Source organism: Suricata suricatta, chromosome 3 (genome assembly GCF_006229205.1).
Source record: "Suricata suricatta isolate VVHF042 chromosome 3, meerkat_22Aug2017_6uvM2_HiC, whole genome shotgun sequence".
Classification (NCBI taxonomy): domain Eukaryota; kingdom Metazoa; phylum Chordata; class Mammalia; order Carnivora; family Herpestidae; genus Suricata; species Suricata suricatta.
This window is the reverse complement of record NC_043702.1, coordinates 160,064,886-160,088,626: the sequence shown is the minus strand read 5'-3', so window position 1 is coordinate 160,088,626 and position 23,741 is coordinate 160,064,886. Positions and strand designations below refer to the sequence as shown.

At 42.8% G+C, this 23,741-nt stretch overlaps 1 protein-coding gene across 1 annotated transcript in view; it reads left to right on the top strand.

Moving 5' to 3' along the window:
* USH2A (usherin) overlaps nucleotides 1-23,741 on the top strand; it is a 697,677-nt gene that overhangs the window by 640,699 nt on the left and 33,237 nt on the right. The window contains exons 62-64 of the mRNA XM_029933401.1: nucleotides 1,270-1,497; nucleotides 5,901-7,417; nucleotides 10,134-10,455. Coding sequence (XP_029789261.1) covers nucleotides 1,270-1,497; nucleotides 5,901-7,417; nucleotides 10,134-10,455 — 2,067 coding nt within the window. The remainder of the gene's footprint in view (nucleotides 1-1,269; nucleotides 1,498-5,900; nucleotides 7,418-10,133; nucleotides 10,456-23,741) is intronic.

Genomic DNA, 23,741 nt, shown 5'->3' with positions numbered 1-23,741 from the left:
GTGTGTGTCTGGGTGTGTGTCTGGGTGTATAGGTGCGTGTTTACCTATAGACACATTACTGGCCCACTTGCAAACATGGTCGTTACCTGTGAACAGATCTCCATCCGGCCCAGATGTAGAAGAGCACCCTGGGCTCTTTCAAACCATGAAGACTTTTAGCTCCAGTTTTTAGTGATGTAAAATATGTTAAATGTTCTCCCCAAGCAGGAACAAAACCTCATTCTGCTATCCTTTTTTTTTCCTTTTAAATCAACAAAAACCATATTCTCAAAACCTAACTAACAATTACTTTTGGTAAGTTTTATAGTTTTAGTTACAGTGTTTTTAACAAATGAGAATATTTTCACATATGTATCACTAGTAGACTTCTCTAAGGGTGTCTGTGCATTTATAGTTCAGGCAGCTTGTTGCTTTTGTTTTCTTGTGTTTGTCTTTTGCACTTGTAAGATATAAATAGACACCAGGAGTGTGAAAGAGGGAGGGTGGGGAGGTGGAGAGAGTCATACGTGTAAACGAATCGTATAGGGGATTAATGGAAAAGAATTAGAACTATTCTGGTTAAATCTCCAAACCCTTAAGACTGTCCCATTGTTTGTCCTGCAACTTGATGCCACTAATTTCCATCATGAGCTGGTTACAGCCCTGACCTTAAGCATCACAGATTTTTTAATGATATTTGGATGCCTCCAAATTAGGGAAAATTTCCATTCACATAACTTTGTCTGATGCTTTTGGGTACCTACTCTTAGAAGTAATTTCATCTTCCCTGCCTCATGTTGTTTCTCCTGTTTTGAGAGAGAGAGACAGACAGACAGAGAGAGCATGAGCAGGGAAGGGTCAGAGAGAGAGACAGAGACACAGAATCGGAAGCAGGCTCCAGGCTCTGAGCTGTCAGCACAGAGCCTGACGCCGGGCTTGAACCCACGAACCGTGAGATCATGACCTGAGCGAAAGTCGGATGCTTAATAGACTGAGCCACCCGGGCGCCTCAAGATTTTTTTTATGTTATGTATCACGCCCTTTGGGTTGCCAGCTCTGTAAAGGCAAGGGTCCTATTTGATCTGAACTTTGCATATGTCTGAAATCACACATTAGATAATATATGCAGGTTGCAAGAACAAGAAAAAATCCCACATTGTTTTCTTAATAATTCAAACCTCTGTTACGATATTTGTGCTGCCGTTGCCAACGTACTTTGACCAGAGAATAACCTTCTAGCAAGCGTTAGTAGTTCCTAAAAGAAAACTCACCTGTTAATTTTCATTACAGGGTACAAGCCATCAAGCCCACCTGTTTGGGCTGGAACCATTCACAACATATCACATTGGAATTGTGGCCACAAACCAGGCAGGAGAAGTTGCAAGCCCTTGGACCATGGTTCATACCCTAGAATCTTCCCCCAGTGGACTGAGCAACTTCACAGTGGAGCAGCAGGAGAACGGCCGAGCATTGCTGCTACAGTGGTCGGAGCCTGTGAGAAGCAATGGTGTGATTAAGGTAACATCGACCCTGAATGTGAAGTCATGTCTGGGGTTCTCCAGATAAACAGATGAGCCCTGACATGTCATCATGTCGCTGTGGGAAAACACCCTTCACAGTCGGCTTAATTCTCCTTGATAGCTCCTCCAGGCACTTAATCATAGATCAGACAAAACTGGCTCCCATGTATTATGCTTCCTATGAACCCAACACTGGGCTAAGTGCTCTCCATGGATTATCTCATTTAATTTTCACATGAACTCTACCAGGTAGTTACCGCTAAACCTCAGGAGGCACAATAAAGGCTAAATAATTGCCCAAGCCCGCATTGCAAATGACCGAATTACAATTCGAAGTCAGGAAGTCATGCCAAAACTGAACTCCAAATGACTGTTCTGACTGCCTCCCGAGTTACCCTTACTTACTCAAGGCTTGCCTAACTTATGCTTTGAGCAGAGCTCACTAAGCAGAAGACAGGAAGCCCCACGCGTCTGCTGACTCCCCGCCTCCATACATAACCATGAGGAATCGTCTTATTAATGTCATAGATGTGTCTCATGTTTCACTGGTCCATGAGCACAAAGAAAGTTGCATTTCCATTATTAGACTGCATTTTGACACTTTGAACAATCACCCATGTGAAAGTCAGCCTTAGTCTCCCTCTCTAATGTTCCTCTCCAATGGTAGGGGGACTTGCTGGTCAGTCTACTGCTGCCTCCAGCCCTGGACCAGCAGTTAGGCCCTCAGCACCTACCTTCTGCAGAATTCTCCAGCCCACAGCTGCTCTGGACCCTCTAATCTTCCCTTACTGCTCCCTCTCGTAGTGGCGAAAAGTCCCTGGCTAATCCCACACAGAACAGTTAAGACTAAGCTGTAACTTTGCTAAAAGCTTCTCTGAAGATGACAGCAGAATCACCTACAGCGACAACTTAGAACTGTAAGGAGAGTTCACAGGCTGAGGCCCATCCTCGGGGCCTCCATGTAACAGCCTTACTGCTTAGTCCGATGGCTGCCTCTCAGCAGAGCCGGGCCTGCCGCAGGCAGCAGAAACAAGCCACTTTCTACAAGCCTGCCTACATGTGACAGAGCCTGACTCCCCACTCCAGGACAGGAGGCTTGCGCCAGAAGATCCCCGGTCTTAAAACCCAAGCCAAAGCCCTAAGATCTCATCAGAGGAAAGAATCTCTCTCTTCACACTCATCAAAGTATCTCTTTGTGAGTGCTTGTTTCCCATTCTGGTGTCTGCCTTTTCCCGACATGATTGACAATAAGAATATCTACTCCTAAATACCAAATATTTATTGAGCTTCTACTAAGTACCAGGCACTTATTCAGGAATGAACATGAGAGGCAAGATCCCTGCTATCACACACCCTACCTGTGTGTGTATGTGTGTGTGTGTGTGTGTGTGTGTGTGTGTGTGTGTACATGACTGGTAGGGGTACAGAGAGGCAAACAAAAGCTGGTACACAAATAAACAGAATTTCAGAGCAGGATGAATACAATAAAGAAAATTAAATAGAATAATGCAATTATGCCTGCTCAGGCTATTTTAGAATGGATGATCATTTGAATTGAGTTGACATCTGAGCTGAGCCCTGAATGACAAGACCGAGTCGGTCATGTGAAGATATGAGAGCAAAATGTTCCAGACAAAGTGAACAGCAAATTCAAGGCCTGAAGCCAGGAATGAACTTGGTGTGTTCAAATGAAGGGAAGAAAGCCACTGTGGTGGAAGCACTGGGAGGGAGAGAAAGATGAGATTGGCAGATTGGTAGAAGGTGCCCAACCTGGTGGGTTGTGAGGAGTTTGGATTTATTCTAAGTGTGATGAAAAATTACTGAAGTTTTTAGGCAAAGGTGTAGCATAATCAAATTCATGGTTTTCAAAATCACTCTGGCTGCTACCTAGAAAATAGACCCTAAGAAGACCAGTGGTATTTAAGAGATATTAAAAACTCAGGGTAGAATGAATGGGTGCTATGGGGATAGAGGATGTGGGTGGAGCAGAGATACGTCCCAAAAGCAAAGTTCATGAGATCTGTTAGTGGAATGGATGTTAATATGAAGGAAAGGGATATTTCAGGCCTTGAGTCATTGACTGGGGAGGTAGGTTGGAAAGTCTACAGGTCTGAAGGGGCAAGTAGGCAGCTAGACGTAGAAGTCTAGAATTCTTGAGACAGTTCTTCACAAACATAAATATATATATATATATTTGGAATTAATTAGTATATGGGTGACATGTAAATCCATGGGCCTGGAGGAAATCAGGCGTAAGAAAATATAACTAGAAATGATGTGAGACTAGGATCAAGCTCTGGGGAATACAGAAATGTGGACGTCCAAAGGAGGAATGGGGCCAGCCAAGAACATTGAGAAGAGGCAGGTGAGGTAGAAGGAAAAGTAGGTGAGCAGGGACCCCAAAACTGTGGACAGAGTCTGTTGAGCTGTTGAGAGATCAAGTGGAATGGAACGAGGGCAGAGAAGTCACGCTGGATCGGGAAATGAGGTAATCATCGTGACCTTGACAAGAAAATCAAGCGGTGAAATGAGAAACCTGGTTGGGATGGTCTGAGGAGAAAATGGGAAGAGGAGGAATTGAGGACAGCCACTCTTTAAAGAAGTATTGGGGAAAAGCAGGGAAACAGGGCAGTAGCTGGTGGACTATAGTGTCAAGAAGTTTTATTTAAAAATCAATGAAAGGTACTAGCGTACATTTAAACACTAATGGAAATAGCCCAGTAGAGGGAGATCAATCGGTGATGCAAGAGATAATGAGAATGACTGTGGGAGGGAGAGCCATAGGGAGGAGGATGCATGGGATCCAGAGCTCAGGTGGGCTGCACAGGGGCAGAGACACTTCCTCCAGAGCATGAGGAAGGAGGGCAAACAGTGTAAGTCTAGATCCACAAGGATATGGTGATGATCATATATATCATGAGACTATTCCTTTCTGACTGCTTCTATTTTCCCAACCAAATGTGTGGCTCTGTCAATAGCCACCTGGGAAACAGGGAAGAGGTACTGGCAGATAGTGGGGAAAAGGGAAGATATGAAGGAATCCCTTTGGAAAACGAAAGAGCAAACGTATAGGGGAACAGAACAGGACTACAAGTGGGAATCACCCAGTTAATTTCTAGTAAGAAATTTAAAGCGAGACCAGTCAGCATATTGAGTGTTTTCTCCCAACCCCAGTTAGAAGCTAAGGTACAGAGAAAAAGCTAAATTGAATACTAGTTAGAGATTTGCTAGGTGAATATGAAAGGGTTCAGTGACTCGTAGAGGCTTTCGATTTGATTCTGGAAGCTATGCTCTCTTCAGAAAATATACTATTTCTCTCCCTTCAGGGGTGTGGGCTTGTTTTAGGACCCCCAACAAGGAAAAAAAATCACACTGAAATACGATAGTCCAACATGAATAGATTTCCAAAAGTCTATTTCATACTAAATAACATTAAAGTATATCAACAGTCCAGTCTAAGTTAAGTTTCCCTGTGAGAATGTTTCAAACTAGATTTCCCTCCCAAGGGATTCTGATATACATCCCAGTCCCACGTGAGGGAGGCCACCCTAGGGGGAGTCACCATCATCCACAGGAATGTATCACATCGCCCAGGTGCACTGAGGCTGGGAAATGGCAGGAGATCACTAGGCAAGACATCTGTATTCAAGTTGAGTTACTTCCCATCTTTCCCAAAGAACAATGAATAATATGGAATGGGAATCTGCTCTACATTTACAATGAGCACTCAGATGATTCTTTCCAGAACAATAGAACACTGCTCCAGAGAAACACCCAATTCACCCATGGTACGCAAGAGAACAGGGCGGTTCCCCATCTTCTCCTCGTCAAAGTTTGCATCTATATTTGTGTATATATGTATAACAGATATATAGGTATAAGTGTGTGCATGTATGTGTTCCCACACACGGATACCCAGACATCTTCAGCCCTGGCACCCTGGTACAAATGATTAAGCATTGTAATTCCATTCCCCAGTAAATGCTGTAGGAGATAAACAATGGAGTTAGGTCCTACTTACCCTACCCACAATGAGATCCAAAGTGCTTGTCATCTATAAAACAAGGGGTTTGACTACTGTTCCTTTAAAAAAAAAAAAAAAAAAGAGGAAACTCCATGAACACTTTTTAGGCCAAAGAATCAGCTTCAATAGTCCTTAGCATTTAGATATGTGCTTATGTGATATCCAACCTTTAAAAAAAAGGCAAAAAACCCCATTGTTCTTCTTTTGTGGACTTTACAGTAAATGGAAAAAAGCGCATTCCCAAAATTAATACCAGAATGCTTCATCTGGATTGGGAGGAAGAGTAGGAGGGCAAGAAGGGTCAAGGGGATGAAATAGCTACACCGAGAAATCGCAGGCTACACGTCATTTTCCCTCCCCTTCTCTTCTTCCCACAGACCTACAACGTGTTCAGTGAGGGGACCCTGGAGTACACTGGCTTGAATCGTCAGTTTCTCTTCCGACGCCTGGACCCTTTCACTCTCTACACGCTGACTCTGGAGGCCTGCACGAGGGCTGGTTGCGCACACTCGGCGCCCCAGCCTCTGTGGACAGATGAAGCCGCCCCCCACTCTCAGCTGGCCCCTACCATCCAGTCTGTGGGGCCCACCAGCATTGAGCTGAGCTGGGCAGAGCCTATATATCCAAATGGAAAGATAATTCGCTATGAAGTGATTCGCAGGTGCTTCGAGGGAAAAGCCTGGGGAAATCAGACAATCCAGGCAGATGAGGAAATTGTTTTCACGGAATATAATACAGAAAGGAACACATTTGTGTATACTGACACTGGTTTGCAGCCGTGGGTGCAGTGTGAATATAAAATCCACGCTTGGAATTCTGCAGGCCACACCAGTAGCTCTTGGAGTGTCGTAAGGACAATGCAGGCACCCCCAGAGGGGCTCTCTCCCCCAGAGATAACCTATGCATCCACGAATCCCCCAAAACTGCTGATTTCCTGGCTCCCGCCAGAACAGCCTAATGGTGTTATCCAGTCGTACAAACTCCAAAGAAACGGAGCACTCTACCCTTTCAGCTTTGATGCCCAGACTTTCAATTATACCGATGAGGAGCTGCTTCCGTTTTCTACATACAGCTATGCGGTCATCGCCTGTTCGAGTGGAGGCTGCTCCCCCAGCAAGCCCACCAGCATCACAACCCTCCAGGCGGCTCCAGCTGGGGTCAGCCCTCCAGCTCTCTGGGCCATCAGCGCTACCCAAATAAATGCATCATGGTCACCGCCAGCAATTAAAAATGGAAAGATCACTCAATATTTGCTGAGACTGGATGGGAAGGAGCACCCGGCTGGGCAGAGTCTGTCTCTGCTGGTTTCCCAGCTGCAGCCTCATAGGCAGTACGAGTTCTCCCTGGTGGCCTGCACAAAAGGAGGCTGTACAGCTAGTGCATCCAACTCTGCCTGGACAATGGAGGCCCCACCAGAGAACATAGACCCTCCAAAATTGCAAGTCACAGGCTCAGAGTCAATAGAGATCACCTGGAAACCTCCCAGAAACCCAAATGGCCAGATCAGAAGTTACGAACTTAGACGAGATGGAGCCATCATCTATGCTGGCCTGGAAACTCGCTATCATGATGTCACTCTCACCCCAGGGGTGGAGTATGGCTACACAGTGGCCGCCAACAACAGCCAAGGTGGGGTGTTGAGCCCACTCGTCAAAGACAGAACCAGCCCCTCTGCGCCTTCAGGGTTAGAACCCCCAAAATCAAAGGCCAAGGGCCCTCAAGAGATTTTAGTGACGTGGGATGCTCCAGTGAGGACAAATGGTGATATCGTCAACTACACCCTCTTTATCCGAGAGCTACTTGATAAAGAAACAAAAACCATACACATAAACACAACTCATAATTCTTTTGACACACAGTCATGCCTCGTTGACCAGCTGAAGCCATTTCACAGGTGGGTAGTTGACTCCGGGTTTTCTAAGAGCAAACCGCTGTTATTTCTATAGCGTGAGCCCTTGGTCAGTTTAAATGAAAACTCTAAAACAAGATGGAGGATGTACCCGACCCCTGACCCCTTAAGCATTGACAGCAGACTAACCACATCCTCATCGAGCCAAAGCTTGTGTGCATAACTTCTAGAGAGCAAAATTCTTGAAGGTAGAATCTTTAGAGTCCGTTTTTTCAGAAATGTTTGCAATTCACCATGATGTCTGGAACACGTGATACAGAGACTATATATATAGTCCCTTCTGAGAACACACAGACCCCTGGACAGCTCTGAGAGCTCAAATGGGGTTATCTGACCCAGGCTGTGAAGAAAATTAGGTATTATTTTAAAGATGAAAAACGTACCAGTGGGAGCTATTACCAGGTAGAGTTGGACTGACCCAAATTTTGTTTTGGCGAGAGCCTTTTTACTGAGTCTAGCACTTCTGTCAGGGATAATGAGACTCATTTGACTCTATGTCCTCATCCCCATAGCATTTCCCCAGCTCTGATCTCATGGCGTGCCAGGACGGTGCCACTTTGCCAGCTCGTGTGTCTCAGTGATCCCACTCCAGGCTCTCTGACATGCATGGATGTATGTTGTCTCCACACGAAGGAACCTTCCCACTGACCCTTTTCCTATAGCTTAAAGAATTACTTGGCATTTTTCCCTAACACATTTTAAGTAACTTACATCTCCAGAGAGAAGAGTAATAAAAGACATTTTATGCTTAAAATTTAGTAAAATGAACAGAACCACTTTAAAAATATTAAAGGCTGGAAGAGTGTTGATTTCCAGCCACCACTGGTAAAATTCAGCTATTATTGTAATCTACTGATGTGTAGATTAGATCTCTCCTATAATTATCTCTGATATATAGTGCTGTTTAAATGAAACATTCATGGTCTTATGCATCTACTCATGACAATTACTTAAGGTCGCATTAAATATTAAACAGTAATTAAAACTTCTGCAGGTATCTTTCATAGCTAATCCACATGCTGTGTGAGTTGTCTTTTATCGGGCTCTGATTCAGGGTATTAAAGATCCAGGTCAGCTGCACAGCTATACATTTTATACTGACTTCCTCTTTACCTGACTGGTACCTGCAAGTTTTACAAATTGTTATCAACTTGCTCTCCTTTGAAATTCTTATTCAAAAAGATCTCTAGAAAAGAATAAGGTTTCCAGATGTGAGAGAAGCACTTCTCACAGCCTAGGTGGGGGGGAGGTAGGAAAAATTTGATAATCTGATAAGCCTAGGAATGATATTTAAAGGGCTAAGAGATGTCCTCTTCACTGTCCTAACTGAGGATGTAAGTGACATTAAATGACTTAAAACAGCCTCTTGCTTGTATATGAATTTGGGGTTCATGTAGTTTGTGGTTTTTTAGCAGCTTAATGTCTACCGAATACTGCGAATTAGTGTGTCCTCTTGGGTGCCTCCAGCTGGTAAGTAGGAAGGAGCCTGGGAATCCTCTAAGTAGCAAAAGACATGACCCAGAATTTTAAAACTACCACAGGTAGTCCAGAAAACAAATAATCTGTGTGTGGAAAATGGACCTCACAGAATTGTTTTGGAGTCAAATCTGTCAAATACACCCATGAATTGATGTGCCCATAAACCAGTAGTCCCATTGAGGTGGAGATAAGCATGGGAGGAGCAGACAGAAAGGAGGAGCAGAAAACGGAATGAATGATGTCACAAAAGAAGGATAAAGAAGTGTAATTAAAAAGAGAAAGTGGGAAAAAGGAGAGGGGAGGAGAAATAGGAAAAAAAAGCAAGGGAGAGAACAGAAAGCAATGGTAAGAGGAGAGAAAGCAGGAAAGAGAAGAGGAAAAGATCAGAACCGAAAGAAATAAAGAGAAAGGTGGTTGTGGGTTGAGGGAAACACAAGGATGCCGTAAAATCAGTGGGGCGTGGGAACAGAGCGGGAAGAAGCACTCATGTGCAGCCGTAGGCACTTAATACTAACAAAAGTCCCTCTTGTTGGAAGGGGCAAGTTCCAGCTATGTAAATAGACCTTTCCAGGTGGCAGGAGACCAACTATGAGGCAAAACATAATTGATTGGTTGACTTTAACTGGATGGTGATAAGGTGTCCCCATGATTGATATCTAGCGCGTAGGGTTAACTGTGGCCCCCAAAGGTCTTTGTGCCGTGTGTGAGAGCCTGTTTTAAGATGTCAGGTAGCAGCTGAGGGGATTTATTACCACGGAGACTTTAACTCCGTGATGTGCCTTCACGACCTGGAAACAGTCCTGGGGAATCATTCAGCCCCAGCTGCGGATGTAGAAAAAGCCCAGGGCTACTGAAAACTGGATCATACGCCCCAAGATCCACATTCGTCATCACCGTGTTAAGTAACTCTGCAGAGTACCGGACTTTGTTACGTTAGAGAGAATCTTCAAATTTCCTTTATTCCTTACATTCCTGTTTAGGGCAGAATTGTGCCTACGCTTTCCAGACAGGTGAGAATCTTTGTTTTAGTTTGGAAACCCAGGATGATGTAAGATGTTCTGAAATTTCCTGGAACGTTGTCGTTCTTTAAAGAGGCTAGCTGCAGCGAAGAATAAACGTAAACTTAGTTGTCTTTTTCCTTTCAAAAACAGTCTGTTGAAGATCCTTTCCGAGAAAAATCTATTTTGCCAATAACAGGGAGTCTCTGCCTTGTGTCCTGAAGGTATGAGGTACGAATTCAGGCTTGCACCGTGCAGGGATGCGCATCAAGTGACTGGACATCCATGCAGACCCCTGAGGTCGCACCTCAGATGCAACCGCCTCCACATCTCGAGGTCCGGATGGCACCCGGGGGATTCCAGCCCATGGTTTCCCTTCTGTGGACAGGACCCCTTCAGCCAAATGGAAAAGTTTTATATTATGAGTTGTACAGAAGACAAATAGCAACTCAGTCTAGAAAATCGAATCCAGTGCTAACCTATAACGGAAGCGCAAGCTCTTTTACGGATTTCGAACTATCACCTTTCACAGAATATGAGTATCAGGTAAGAAATGTGTGTTACCACCAATTCACGCTGAGGTTGTAGGCGCATATCAGCACCTGCCTGTAAAAATCGCTTGCGATCCGAAAAGCCACTTAAAGGAACAGGGGGCTTCAGGAATTTAATAACATCCTTTAAAAAAATTATAAGCAGTAAATGAGGGAGGGAAGACCATACTCATTTGCCTTCTTCATTTCCTTGGTTCTTGATCCATGTGAAAAAAGCGTGTTATTCCTATGTAAATTTCAAGTGAAGTATTTGCATTTCTTATTAATGAAGTGATTTCTACCATTAAGCTTCCCTCTTTCAGCCTTGCCTTGACAGGAAACACTCCTTGTTTAAAAAAAATCACTTTGGAAATCACTCACTAATTGTACCAAGAAAAAATAAAACCCAGTGGCAAATACCTTCACCCTGGGTGCTCAAGAAAGACATGGGACGTTGAGAAATATCAAGAGGAAAACAACTAACCTGTACATGGGGAGGAAGCAAGTTTTGTATGAGAGCAGCTTAAAAAATAGGACCTTGCATACCCCTAAAATTCTGAGAATTGAGAAAAACACTCTGAAAATATTTTGAAATCTATAGAGGACTTCTGTTAGGTTTACTGTTTTTCTATCAGAGTGCTTTTGGTTCTTCTTCTGATAGTACCCCCACTTCCTGGGGGGGATGATCCCCCACCCCTTGCCCAGGTTTTGGAGGAGTATCAGTCAGTGCATGCGTCTGGCTGTCTCCTAACCAAGAGGTGGGCACATGGGCCATGCTCCGCCCCTCAGATTCTTCCGGGGCTTCATCTTCAGCACAGTGACTCAGAATTTTAAAAGATGGAGGTGAGAAGTCCTGATAAAATATACCCAACCTCAATCCAAAAGCTATTCTTACTTATCCCTGCTATTTTCGAGCAGGATTCTTCAACTATCCTTCGAATTCCACATACTCCCGATAAACTCCCTTTCGCGGAGGTCGGAATCAGTTTCCCGCTGGCAGACCAAAGCTTGCTGATTGATGCAAGCGCTAAGGGCCAGGCACAGTGCCAAGTGCAATTTTCTAAAAGAGGAAACTGAGCCTTGAAAAGCTTACCATAACCAGAAATAATAAAATCACTAAGTCACTAGAAATATGTTGAGCAAATCAATGAGTATAGTAACTAGAGGTAACATTTTAAGTGTGAGGAGAGTCTATTTTTGGCCAATAATGTACGACACAAATTACCCAGTGAAGTTAGTGAAAATTGAAAATATAAATAGATTCTTGAACAGTTTGGAGAAATACATGAATATATATCCATAATCCCTTGTTTTCATTTCCAAATCTAAAACTCACTTAAAAACGAAATTTTTTCTCTTGGCACAACTCATTTGGCAGTAAAACTCAACCTAAACAAACTTGAGACTGTTTATAGCATTTATCCCGTCTAATGTGAATATTTATATGTTTGCTACAGAAATATTATGTTTCATTACCAGATCATTCTGAGGATATTACAAAATATGCGGTATATGTATTATATTACTTTTCCAAAATCTGAAAAAACAAAATTATTTAAAAACACATCAGACCCCAAGGGTTTAGGGTGAGGATTATGGTTTATATTTTATAGGAACAAAATGCCTATTGATACCACAGTTGGAGACAAAAGAGTAATAGAAACAGCAGTGTCTATGTGGCTGGCCATCCTTTGGTTCTTTCTCTATATCTTTACTAAAAAGTGTAACTTATCAAAGACTCTTCTCAATTATCTAGTCTCCCTTATAAATAAAAGTGCACCTTTGTGACAGAGCTGAATGGAATCAGCATGAAATCTTCAGCCTCTAATTAGATGAAACTAAATGCCCCACTGAGAGTCACCTGGGCAGTCATTTAGGCATCTGATTCTTAACTTCAGCTCAATCATGATCTCACAGTTCATGGGATTGAGCCCCATATCAGGCTACAGGCTGGCAGTGCAGAGCCTGCTTGGGATTTTCTCTCTTCCTTTCTCTTTGTCCCTCCCTTGGTCATTCTCTCTCTCTCTCTCTCTCTCTCAAAACAAACACAAAAAATAAAGATACATAGATACTGAAAGTAAACCAGTGATTATAGCTTCTTTGGTATTATGTTGTGTCATTGGGTTCAGTAATTGGCCACATGATCCACAGAAGTCTTGTGCCAGTTTTTAAAGGAATGGTAAACCCCACATATGTGTCTCAGCTCTCGTGAGTTGTCTTACAAGGAGCTGAGGACAAGCAGGAGCCAATGGACCCACAATTCAGGGGAGAGTGGACCTCACAGACTATGCTGTTCCTTTTGTGACCCTTCCTGTTGGCTCCTTGTCATGTTCCTCCTCCTTACTCATCCCACCCAAATGGATGCATTTCATTGGGTTTTCATAACAAACTGATCTCAAATTGGCATTTAACAGCTAATTCTACCTTGTTACAACATAGGGATAGAGAGCAGGAGGGTGAAGTCTACACTAGCTGCCCCAAACTCAGTCCTCACAGGAAATATTTTGAAAAATATAGATTAAATGTTGGAATAAATGAACTAAAATGTTGGATTTATTTAGCCTGTGTAACTGCTGAGTCTATACAGACCCTGAATGATCTTGCAGAAGCCATTTAGGATGTAATGTACTAAAAGAATTGATTTCCCTTTTACAAAAGAACATTTTGCTGTTGAGATGAATTTGCATTGCTCTCAAATTTGTCTGAGGACTACTTCGTCTGCCAGCTGCCTTTCAGAAAATACCTTCATTGTCCTAGAGACATCAGTTCACCCAACATCTGTCAATGATTTGACCCTTCTGCAGAGGATTGTATTTTTGAGGCAATTTATATTGGTAGGATATGAAACCAAAGAACTGAGAAACTGCCCAGAGATATGGACCTATTCACCAAAAGGGCGGTGACGATCTGTAGTTGGGTAGGTAACCTTCCACATTGTAGGCCAGGAGGGCGTCTGATGCCATTGCCCATCCTCTATATGACCCTACACCATTGTACTCATTTCCTTGTTGGCAGCTGCCAAAATTTATTATGTGAGAAAAACAAGACAGCACTTACTAGAGTAAATTCACCAATCAGTTGATCAGTGTTTGAGTCCTGCGAGAAAAGAATATAGAATGGATGAGTTTTGATGGACAGAAGGGACAGGAACTATGTTCTTACTGAGAGAAAGGGGGACCCCTCGCTCCAAGAAACCCTGGAGAGTGAGAGCCAGCCAGCGTCACCCCTCCCAACAATTCACATGCCCGGCGTGATAACTATTGCATTGGAAGGTGGGCAAAAGCCATGAGATATTACAGGCACTTTCTAACTTTTCAGTGAAACTTCAATATTGAACATCTTAAGAAAGTGGCTCCCAGCGTTTCTAGTAAGAAAGGATTACCCAAAAAGCATGTTCAAAGTGCAGATTCTAAGGGGTAAGGGTGGGATTTCCAGAATTTGTATTTTTAACAAGCAGCTCAGATAGCCCACAACCCCCCCTTTTTTTTTTTTTGAGAAATACTGCCCCAGAGGGTCCAGCATTGTTGCTATGCTACTTAAGCCGGATTTCTAAGTGGTGATTTCCTAATTCAGTGGCTCTCAGCCCTGACTGCACATTAGAATCACCTGGGGAACTTTAACATGATTCCCGATGCCCGGGCCCCATCCTTTTGTGGCTCTGATCCTGGGATGGGTCCAGGCATCAGTGCGTTTCAAAAGGTCCCCAGGTGATTCTAATGTGCGGCCAGGGCTGAGAATCATGGTCCTAAGCTGTCATAAACCGATTGCCTAAATAAGTGAAGCCAGCTCTCCACAAGTGCCTCATTTACATGATGATAATTGATGACCAACCTATTTACCTTGGTCTATCCATGACTTTGCTAAACAGGAGTCCTATTGTTGTGGTGTGAAGCTGGAAAGTGGGCACAGCCTATGTTGTCTGCAAAGGTCGTGTCTCAATTAATCAACTAATTTCTTTTACTCTCGCTCTTGGCTTTTGTTTGACGTTTGTTGTTTATTTTTGTTTCGTTTCTCATTTGGGAGACCGGGTATTTGGTAGGAAGAGTTAAAACATTCAGCACCTTTAAAATGGGATTTTCCTAATTTGATTCATTTCAATACAGCTTCCAGAGATTCTAAAGGATCAGCTTTAATAAAAACCGTAAGATCTAAAATATAAATCATAGAAATTTGGAGTGTTGTTTATATGTCACAAGATGGATGGGGCATCTTTGAAGAACCACACGGTGTAGAGTCTCATTAAAGAACAAGCAATCTCCGTGAATTTCAAATACAATTTAGTTTACCGGAACCTAATTCTCAAAAACTCTATAAAATGGGTGATTCATACATAAATGAGACGCACCTTTACTGCACAAAATTCCTCAGTGCACAGACCTTTTCCGTAAGTGGAGATTACAGGCTTCCTGTTCCTCGGCATATTTACAACCCAATGTGATACTTTTCACAGGCAGTACTCATTTCTGTCTTCAACTTTTTCAAAATCAGGCTGTACTGATATATATGGTATAAACCTCCACACTCTATGTGGGCAAGTCCTTAATTGTACAGCAGGCAAATTAAGAAGATCTGGGGGGTGCCTGGGTGGCTCAGTTTGTTGAGCGTCTGGCTTCAGCTCAGGGCATGATCTCACGGTTCGTGGGTTCGAGCCCCATGTCAGGCTCTGTGCTGACAGCTAGCTCAGAGCCTGGAGCCTGCTTTGGATTCTGTGTCTCCCTCTCTCTCTGACCCTCCCCTGCTCATGCTGTCTCTGTCTCTCCAAAAGAAATAAAAATAAAAACATTTTAAAAAATTAAAAATAAAAGAAAGTAGTATCTTCACAGGCTTCAGAGAGGGCCCCTGAGTGAGTCTACTCCATAAGCAGCTTCAGCTTTGACTTGCAGGGCGGGAGCTGGGGCCCATGAGCTGCTCTTCGTAATTGTGCATTCATATTCATACTCTCGCTTAAGGCAATGACTCACCATGGATTTGCTAGGGCCTGCCATGGCTCCCCTTTCACCAAATCATGCTGTCAGTGACTTAATTAGTTTTCCTGAAACTTCCCCACTTTGACAGGTTTTTGCAATAAGCACCTACACTCACAGGATCTCCAAAGGCCTCCGGTGCCTCGTACCTGGGTGACTGAGAAGTGACAGGTCAGCCTCCGAGGAAACTCGATAACTCACTAAGTGTGGGTCTGATAGGGCCGGCGCTGTGGGAGGCCACGCAGGATGGCAGCCTGCTGTTTTCTAACAGACCGACCCCGGCTCCGAAAAATTCTGTCTAAACATTTATGCTGAAGAGGATGGAAGGAAGGGCTGAGAAGGAGACATATAAGGGGACTTTCACTGTTCCTGCCAGAAACATCTGTCTGAAGACTGCAAGGGGGGACTAGTGAGGCCCTCTCTGTGCACCCCCACAAGGTGTGGAGTGAGGGAAGGGAGAAGAAAGGAACAGCACCTTCTCTATTTCTTGATCCTGGAGCAAATTAGCCTTTCCCAATGGTTTTCCCCTGTGTTAAAAAATAATAATAATGATAATAATTTTTATTTTAGAGAGAGTGAGCTCAAGCAGGGGAAAGGAGGGAGAGAGAGAGAGAGAGAGAGATACAGAGAGAGAATGCCAGGCAGGCTCCATGCCCAGCATAGAGCCCCATGATCCCGGGATCCTGACCTGAACAAAAATCAAGAGTTGGATGCTTATCTGACTGAACCACCCAGGCGCCCCTCCCCTGTGTTTAAATGAAAGTTCTCCCCAGTTCTAAATTCTTTTTTTTTATTTATAATAGTTTATTGTCAAACTGGTTTCCATATAACACCCAGTGCTTCTCCCTAAAAGTGCCCCCCTCCATGACCATCACCCCTCCTCCCCCCCTCCCCCTTTAGTCCTCAGTTCCTTTTCAGTATTTAATAGTCTCTAATGGTTTGTGTCCCTCGCTTTCTCCAACTCCCTGTCCCTCTTCCCCTCCCCCTGGTCCTCCATTAGGTTTCTCCTGTTCTCCTGTTAGACCTATGAGTGCAAACATATGGTATCTGTCCTTCTCTGCCTGACTTATTTCACTTAGCATGACACCCTCGAGGTCCATCCACTTTGCTACAAATGGCCAGATTTCATTCTTTCTCATTGCCATGTAGTACTCCATTGTGTGTGTGTGTGTGTGTGTGTGTGTGTGTGTGTATACCACATCTTCTTGATCCATTCCAGTTCTAAATTCTAGGAGCCTAGAGGGGTAATTTATAACCATACACTTTAAAAAGTCCAAATCAAATTTTATCTTTTCTTGATTTAATTGATAGGAAAACCAGACAGAATATATTTTGATTCTAAGCAATTTCATTTTCTAGTAGTATTTAAGCTGTATCAAAGCAAGTGCTTCAGACAATCAATAGTTGTGTGGTTCTCTACCACCAAAAAGGACATGTGGAAATATCAGTGGTGGTGTTTCCTAATGAAACCCAATGTAATTCCTTACTAACAAATGTATTTAATAAACTATGAATATATTATAAAATATAAATGTAAATAAGTAACAAATAATTTATTTTATTTACTGCATATAAGAGTCCCATTTAGGTTCTTGAGAAAACTTACATCATCAATAATGTATCTTGATTATCTTACTACAAGTGGTAGGAAGCCAACTTAAACAAAAAGAGATTGTTTGTGTTCACCCATCTGGGAAAAGGACAAAGAAGTTCCCTGAACCCATGAGAAGGGTGCAAACACCAGGTCTCCCCAGGTGCTTGGGGTATAAAACTCAAAGCTGTCAGATGCGTTCTCTCTCTTCTTCCTCCATCTCAAATGGTCTGCATTTGGCTTCATTCCACTTGGAGAAAATCACCCCCAACAATACCTGATTCAGACCTTCTTTATGTCCTGAAAATGTTGGTTGGAGCAGCACTGAACTCATGAACTTGCTTTGGGACTAAATGAATTGATAAACGGATATGCTTAGTACAGTGCCTCATATAAAGAACAACTCACCCTACACTATTATGACAGCTATGATTATTATAGCCCTCACACCTCAGAGCAGAAACAGGACTTCTTTCTCAGTGTGCGTAAGTTATCCAAGAGCCAGACTCTCACTGACCCTCGAGCACCTTGTGACCAAGAGAATGGAGGACTTTGATCAAATAGACCTAGTCACAGGGCCCCCCTCCTACAGCCAGAGCTTTATGAATATGTGGGAAACACTTTCAGCCAGAAACAAGGGCTGCCCTGGCACGCTGAGCACACCTGCCATACTACTGTGAAATAGTTCCAGTTTCCAGGCTCTTCCCCACTGGAAGCTCATAGCCATCCTATTTTCAGATCAAGAAATTGAGCGAAAATCACACAGCTTGGACATGATACTTAATTTCCCATAGCGTCACTTAAAAAAAAAAAGCTATATTAAGAGAACTAAGAGATCTTGGGCACCCATGTGGCCTAGTCATTTGGGCGTCCAACTTCAGCTCAGGACATGATCTCACAGCTCGTGGGTTCGAGCCCCACGTCAGGCTCTGTGCTGACAGCTCAGAGCCTGGAGCCCACTTTGTTCTGTGTGGCCCTCTCTCTCTGCCCCACCCCTGCTCATGATCTGTCTCTGTCTCTCAAAAATAAATAAATGTTAAAAAAAATTTTTTAAAGGAGAGAACTAAGAGATCTTGTATGTCGAACATGATACCTACTCCATACAAGGCCCACCTCCCCACTCTGTCCTCAACCCCTACTATTTAAAAGTAGAAGATACTCTTCTAAGACAGAAAAGAGCCAGGTTAAAAACAAACAAACAAACAAAAAAAACAAAAACCTCTTACGTCTCTATCAGTGAGTCATTAATGAAATGCCAGGGTATAAAAATCTCTGACCAAGAGCACAGTGGGCTTGGAAGGTGTGACGCCCCTCAGTGAGGTGGTCCAGTCTTCTCTGTCCTCGCCGCTTCTCTTCTTCCCCATTTACCCATGACTAAGATCCTGTCCAACTTTGAGTCTCAGTCTACACTTCTGTGACTAGCTATGTGATTCTGATGACTCTTTTTCTGTTGCTATCACCTTTATCCTATCCCATTCCTAAGCATTTTCTATACCCCTTTTAGAGAACACTTATTGAGCATGTTTTCTGTTTGGTTTTAGACTTGCATTTAATTAGGTATTAATCTTGCTAACGTATTTCTGACCAGCATGGAGGCTTTTGTTTGGTTAGTCTCTCCCACAAGAGCTAAGCTGCTCCCACCCCCAGCTCCCACAGCTCAAGGTATTAAGTGATTTATTGATATTGTCTGTCTCGAACAGTGCATTCATTCTAAAACTTTGGAGCCAAAGTGCTACAGCTCAGACTGAAGGCCATCAGGACACTTCCATGAATAAGTCTGAATTCTGCCACAGGACAAGGGACCATTGTCATTTTTTGCCATCAGGCTTTTGGTTTCAGCCGGAGATCATTTCTACCTATGTGTCTATGAACCCACTCAGGAATATGCTCGAGTTCACACACGTGTGTGTCTTTTCATTCTTTTTCTCTTTCTGGTGGCATCCCTTTGGACTCTATTCTTAAGCTCCAATTGTTGGCAATCTTTACATTGCCTTTGACACAAGTTATTTGTCCGAGAATGTGTTGGTTCTCACCCTCATGCTGATGCAACCCAGATTTATATTTCACTTAAGCCAATATTGATCCTCCTATCTTTGTGTTGGAAGCTTGCTTGCTGGACGTGAAATGTTAAATGCAACCACATTTTCTCTAACTGAAAGTAGAAAATGTGTAATTCCAACCACCCCCATTGCTCTTCACCAACAGTTCCTGTTTGGTGTGAAAAATCAAGGCTCCCCAAATTCATCTGAAATGTAAGTCCTGTACAAATATCCAGGAAAGGATGAGAATGTTTTACTTATTTCCCTTGATCCTATTACTTGGATACATAATAATGTATTATTAATCACCTGCTGTGTTCAAAATGGATGCCTAGTTTCTAGGATTGGGGCAGGAGGCTAGAAACCATGAACTCTATTTCTCAGAGATTTAACATTTAGTTGGTAAGACAAAGAAATACACCCATAAAAATATAGGGATGGGAGCCCCTGGGTGGCTCAGTCTATTAGGTATCTGACTCTTGATTTTGGCTCAGGTCATAATCTCGTGCTTCGTGAGATTGAGCCCCACTTCAGGCTCTGCACTAAGAGCACAGAGCCTGCTTGCAATTCTCTCTCTCTCCCTCTCTCTCTGCCCCTCCCTCACACTCTCTCTTTCTCTCTCAAAATAAATAGATAAATATTTTAAAAATATATATGTATGAATGATAATACAAGCTATGAGGAGAGATATTTGAAAGATCTGAGTGGTGGTCAGCAGAAACAAGGAGAAACAGAGGATGCCTTATCTTCAGGACAGCACGATTTTCACACCAAACTCTCCTGGCTCCTCCGACTACACTTTCTGGCCCGATGGGCTTGAGGAGCACAGGTGGTCCTTGACTGAAATCATTCCATGCAGACATGAGGAGGCACTATTCCTCTATTTCTTCAGTCTCTCAAAAAAGTATTTCCAATCTCTCCATGCTTATTATGATCAAAGGCCAATCTCAGCCCACCCGTTGTTATTGGTGCCTGTGTCAGATTTGGAAATGTTCTCCCCGATGTCAGGATCTCAGCAGGAAACAGATGGTATACTCAGAGGGGCCTTTGAAGAGAATTAAATGAAAAGGCTATTTATGGATGTGTAGGCAGGATTAAGAGAATCAACAAGGGATGCTAAAGTACCCAGGGACTAGCAAAAGCCAGAAGCTATTACCTGTGAGTCCTAAAGGGAAGAAGCCATCCCAGAACCCTGCAAATGCTAAGCCAGTAAGGAGGGGCCGCCCCATAGAAGCTGAGACCACAGAGAAAGCACACAACCTTGTCCATCGGGGGTGCCAAAGACAGGGATCAGGAGAAATTAAAAACCTGAATTCTCCTTCCTTTGGTCAAATCCAACTGGAAAGAAGCCAGAGGGAGGATAAAATCCCTAAGGCAGTCTGTGGTCACTTCCCAGCACACAGAGCAGGGCAGAGAATGGATCCCCCATACCTCAGATTGGTGCTGCTTCTCGCTCAGTATGTGACGAAGAATCCTTCCCAGGCCAGAGGATCACCAGCAAGCTTTGGCTCGCCACTCCATGATTATTGATAAAACACTAAGTAAATCTGAAGGCTTAAGGAGGATTGCACTTAAGTACTTGGACTGATGGTATATTTCCATTAAATTCTAAATAAATGTCTTGGTCTATATGAAGCCATCAAATCTACAGGTAGAAACAAAGACGTTAAGATGCTTAAGTAAATCACGTGCCTTCAATTGAAATCTTTAAGAAGACGGTTGAGACTCTCTCTTGTGAATTGATTTATCTATCTGCTGATGGATCTGATCATTACTAAGATGCCTAAAAGCAGCTTGGAAACTGTGCAGTTCTCTCTTTGGTGCCTGTGGCATGTACTGGGAACCGGAGATCAAATTGTCTCTGAAGAATCCAACGAATTGCTCCATGTTTCCTTTTGCTTAGAATCTGGGATGCTTTTAAGAAATTTTAATGGATAATAATGCAAACTAGAGAATGCCATCCAATATGCAAATTTTTATCTAGGAACAATATTTCTCAAAATCCACGCTTTCATTTGTTCTAACCCTCAAAATTTTAGAGCAGAGAGGTACCTGAAAAAACACACACAGAGATATAGCCTGAGCTCCTAATGCTCTGAAGTATTCTCAGATGTACAGTTGATCCAAACGCAGCCTAATGGAACCCAGAAATGAGTTACAGAATTGCTACTTAGTCCCACGTTCTCCTCCAAGCCATCAAATCCCTCTCTCCTACATTTTCACACAAATAATATAAAAATCATTAATATTTTTAGTGCTTGCTATGCACTATGTTAAGAGCTTTACATGTATCCATTAGAACAATCATTTGATTTTTTAAATTTATTTTTGAGAGACAGACAGAGACAGTGCAAGCAGGGGAGGGTCAGAAAGAGGGAGACACAGAATTTGAAACAGGCTCCAGTCTCTGAGCTAGCTGTCAGCGCAGAGCCCAATGCAGGGCTCAAATCCACGAACCGTGAGATCATGACCTGAGCCGAAGCCAGACACTCAACCGACTGAGCCATCCAGGAGCCCCAACCATTAAAAATAAGAGCTATTACTAATAATAATATTTAGAAATCTGATGCATTGTGTGATTAGTTACCATGCCCCAAGATATAGTAGGTTAGTCAAGGAACTTGAATTTGAACTTGAGATTCAGGTTCCAAAGACTGTGTCCTTAAACTCACCCCATGGTTGTTCCAAATTGCATGTGTAAACAGCTCTGGGGCTTTCAAAATCTTGATAAGATATTTATAAATATTATTATATTCATATTATTATTATATTTATATTATATTTATTGAATTTATTTATATTATTATCTTCTATTATTTTATTTATATTATTTACTTGTATTATATTATTTATATTATTATTATAAATACTTATCACCAACCCATTCCTCGGAACTCTGCAGAAACATTTTCCCACATAAATCTCAGTGGTCCTGTGAGACAGGTATTGCTCTCCCTTCTGTATAATCAGAAGCCTGGAGGACTGTGCAAGTTACCTAAAAAAAAAAAGGCAGAGTCATAACTCAGACCAACTCCAGTAATTGTTCTGCTGATCCACAGCTTCTTCAAGTCACCCCCATCAGGGACATGAACTCTTGACCCTGCAAAGATAAACTGATTTAGATTGTAATCTGGGCTGCAGGATTCACTGGCTCTGTAGTCTCAGCAAGTAATTTAATTTAAAACCTCTAAGCCTGGAGTGCCTGGGTGGATCAGTCGGTTAAGCATCCGACTTTGGCTCAGGTCATGATCTCCTGGTTTGTGAGTTCGAGCTCCACATCAGGTTCTGTGCTGGCAGCTCAGAGCCCGGAGCCTGCTTCAAGTCTGTATCTCCCTCTATCTCTGCCTCTCTCCCACCCCTGCTCACACTCTGTTTCTCTCTCTCTCTCAAAAATAAACAAACATTAAAACGATGTTTCTAAATAAATAAAACCTCTAAGCCTCTTACCCATAAAATTGGGTGAAAAGACCTACGTTTGTAGGGTGGCTATAAACTTTAAACAAGTTAATTTAAAGGCCAGGGCATTGTCACCCACATGTGAAATTAAAATTTAATAGATAAATTCATAAAAAGTCATCAATACTCAGTTATTTCTATGAAATGTAAATCAGATCAAGTCAGATCCCTCCTGGGAATGCTCCCTTGGCTTCCCACAAAATGCAAACTCCTCTCTGGTTCAAGAGAGGCTTTCATTTACCCACTTCTTTCTTCATCTCATTGCTTTCTGGCCCTTACTCACTAAGCTCAGCCACACCAGCCTTCTAGAGAATCCCGCCTCAGGGCCTTTGCACGTGTTCTTTTGCCCAGAGTGTTTTCCCCCTGTATCTTCACCTGGTGGCCTCCTTTTGCCATTAGCATTCCAGCTTGATTATCATCTCCTGAGAGCACCTCCTGGTGCTGTTCTTTGCTATATTTTTATATCTTATATAATTCATACTATAAGTTATTTCCTTTCTAGCAGGTATTCCCTATTCCTTTTGTGTACTTACTGCCTGTCCCCACCACGAAGTCTACTCCAACCTTGTTCACTGTTGTATCCCTCATAGAACAGTGTTGGGCATGTAGATGGCTCAATCCATATCTGTTGAATTAATGGATGATTAAATAATCTCTCCTAGTTAACTAGACTGTCATTTCCAAAAATGTTATTCATATTTGGTGATTGTGATCTTAGCTTACCGAAGCAACTATTGTGCAGAAAGTGTTATGTTTCCAATGTGATATCAGTAGGGTATCATTATTTTAGTTAGCCTACTGCAATTTCACTCCCTTTACATACATTTGGAGCAGTATGGAAGGTATGTGAATATAGTTGGCCTCTATCTAACATTCAATAGTGTTAAAATGTGATAAGTGGCAGCAGGGATGGATGCCATGATGTTTGTCATAATTCCCACTGTCTCATTCTGAGGCTGCTCTCCACAGAAACAGTCCGTCTCAGAAACTGTCAGGCTCTATGACAGTTCCAGAGCAGGGAAGATGTGCCCAGGTCTTCCTTCAGTGGCCTTATGTAGAAAAAGATCAGGAGTTTGAGCTTTTCCAGCACATTGCTCTACTGGAAGCCCGGCCCTAGCACTTCCAAGTTGCAGAAACTTTTCTGTGCCTCCATTTCCTCATGCAAAACAGTGGTAATAACAATACTCACCTGATAGGATTGTTGGGAGGATGAAATAAATTAGTATATATAGTACAATTCTAAAAGTGCAAG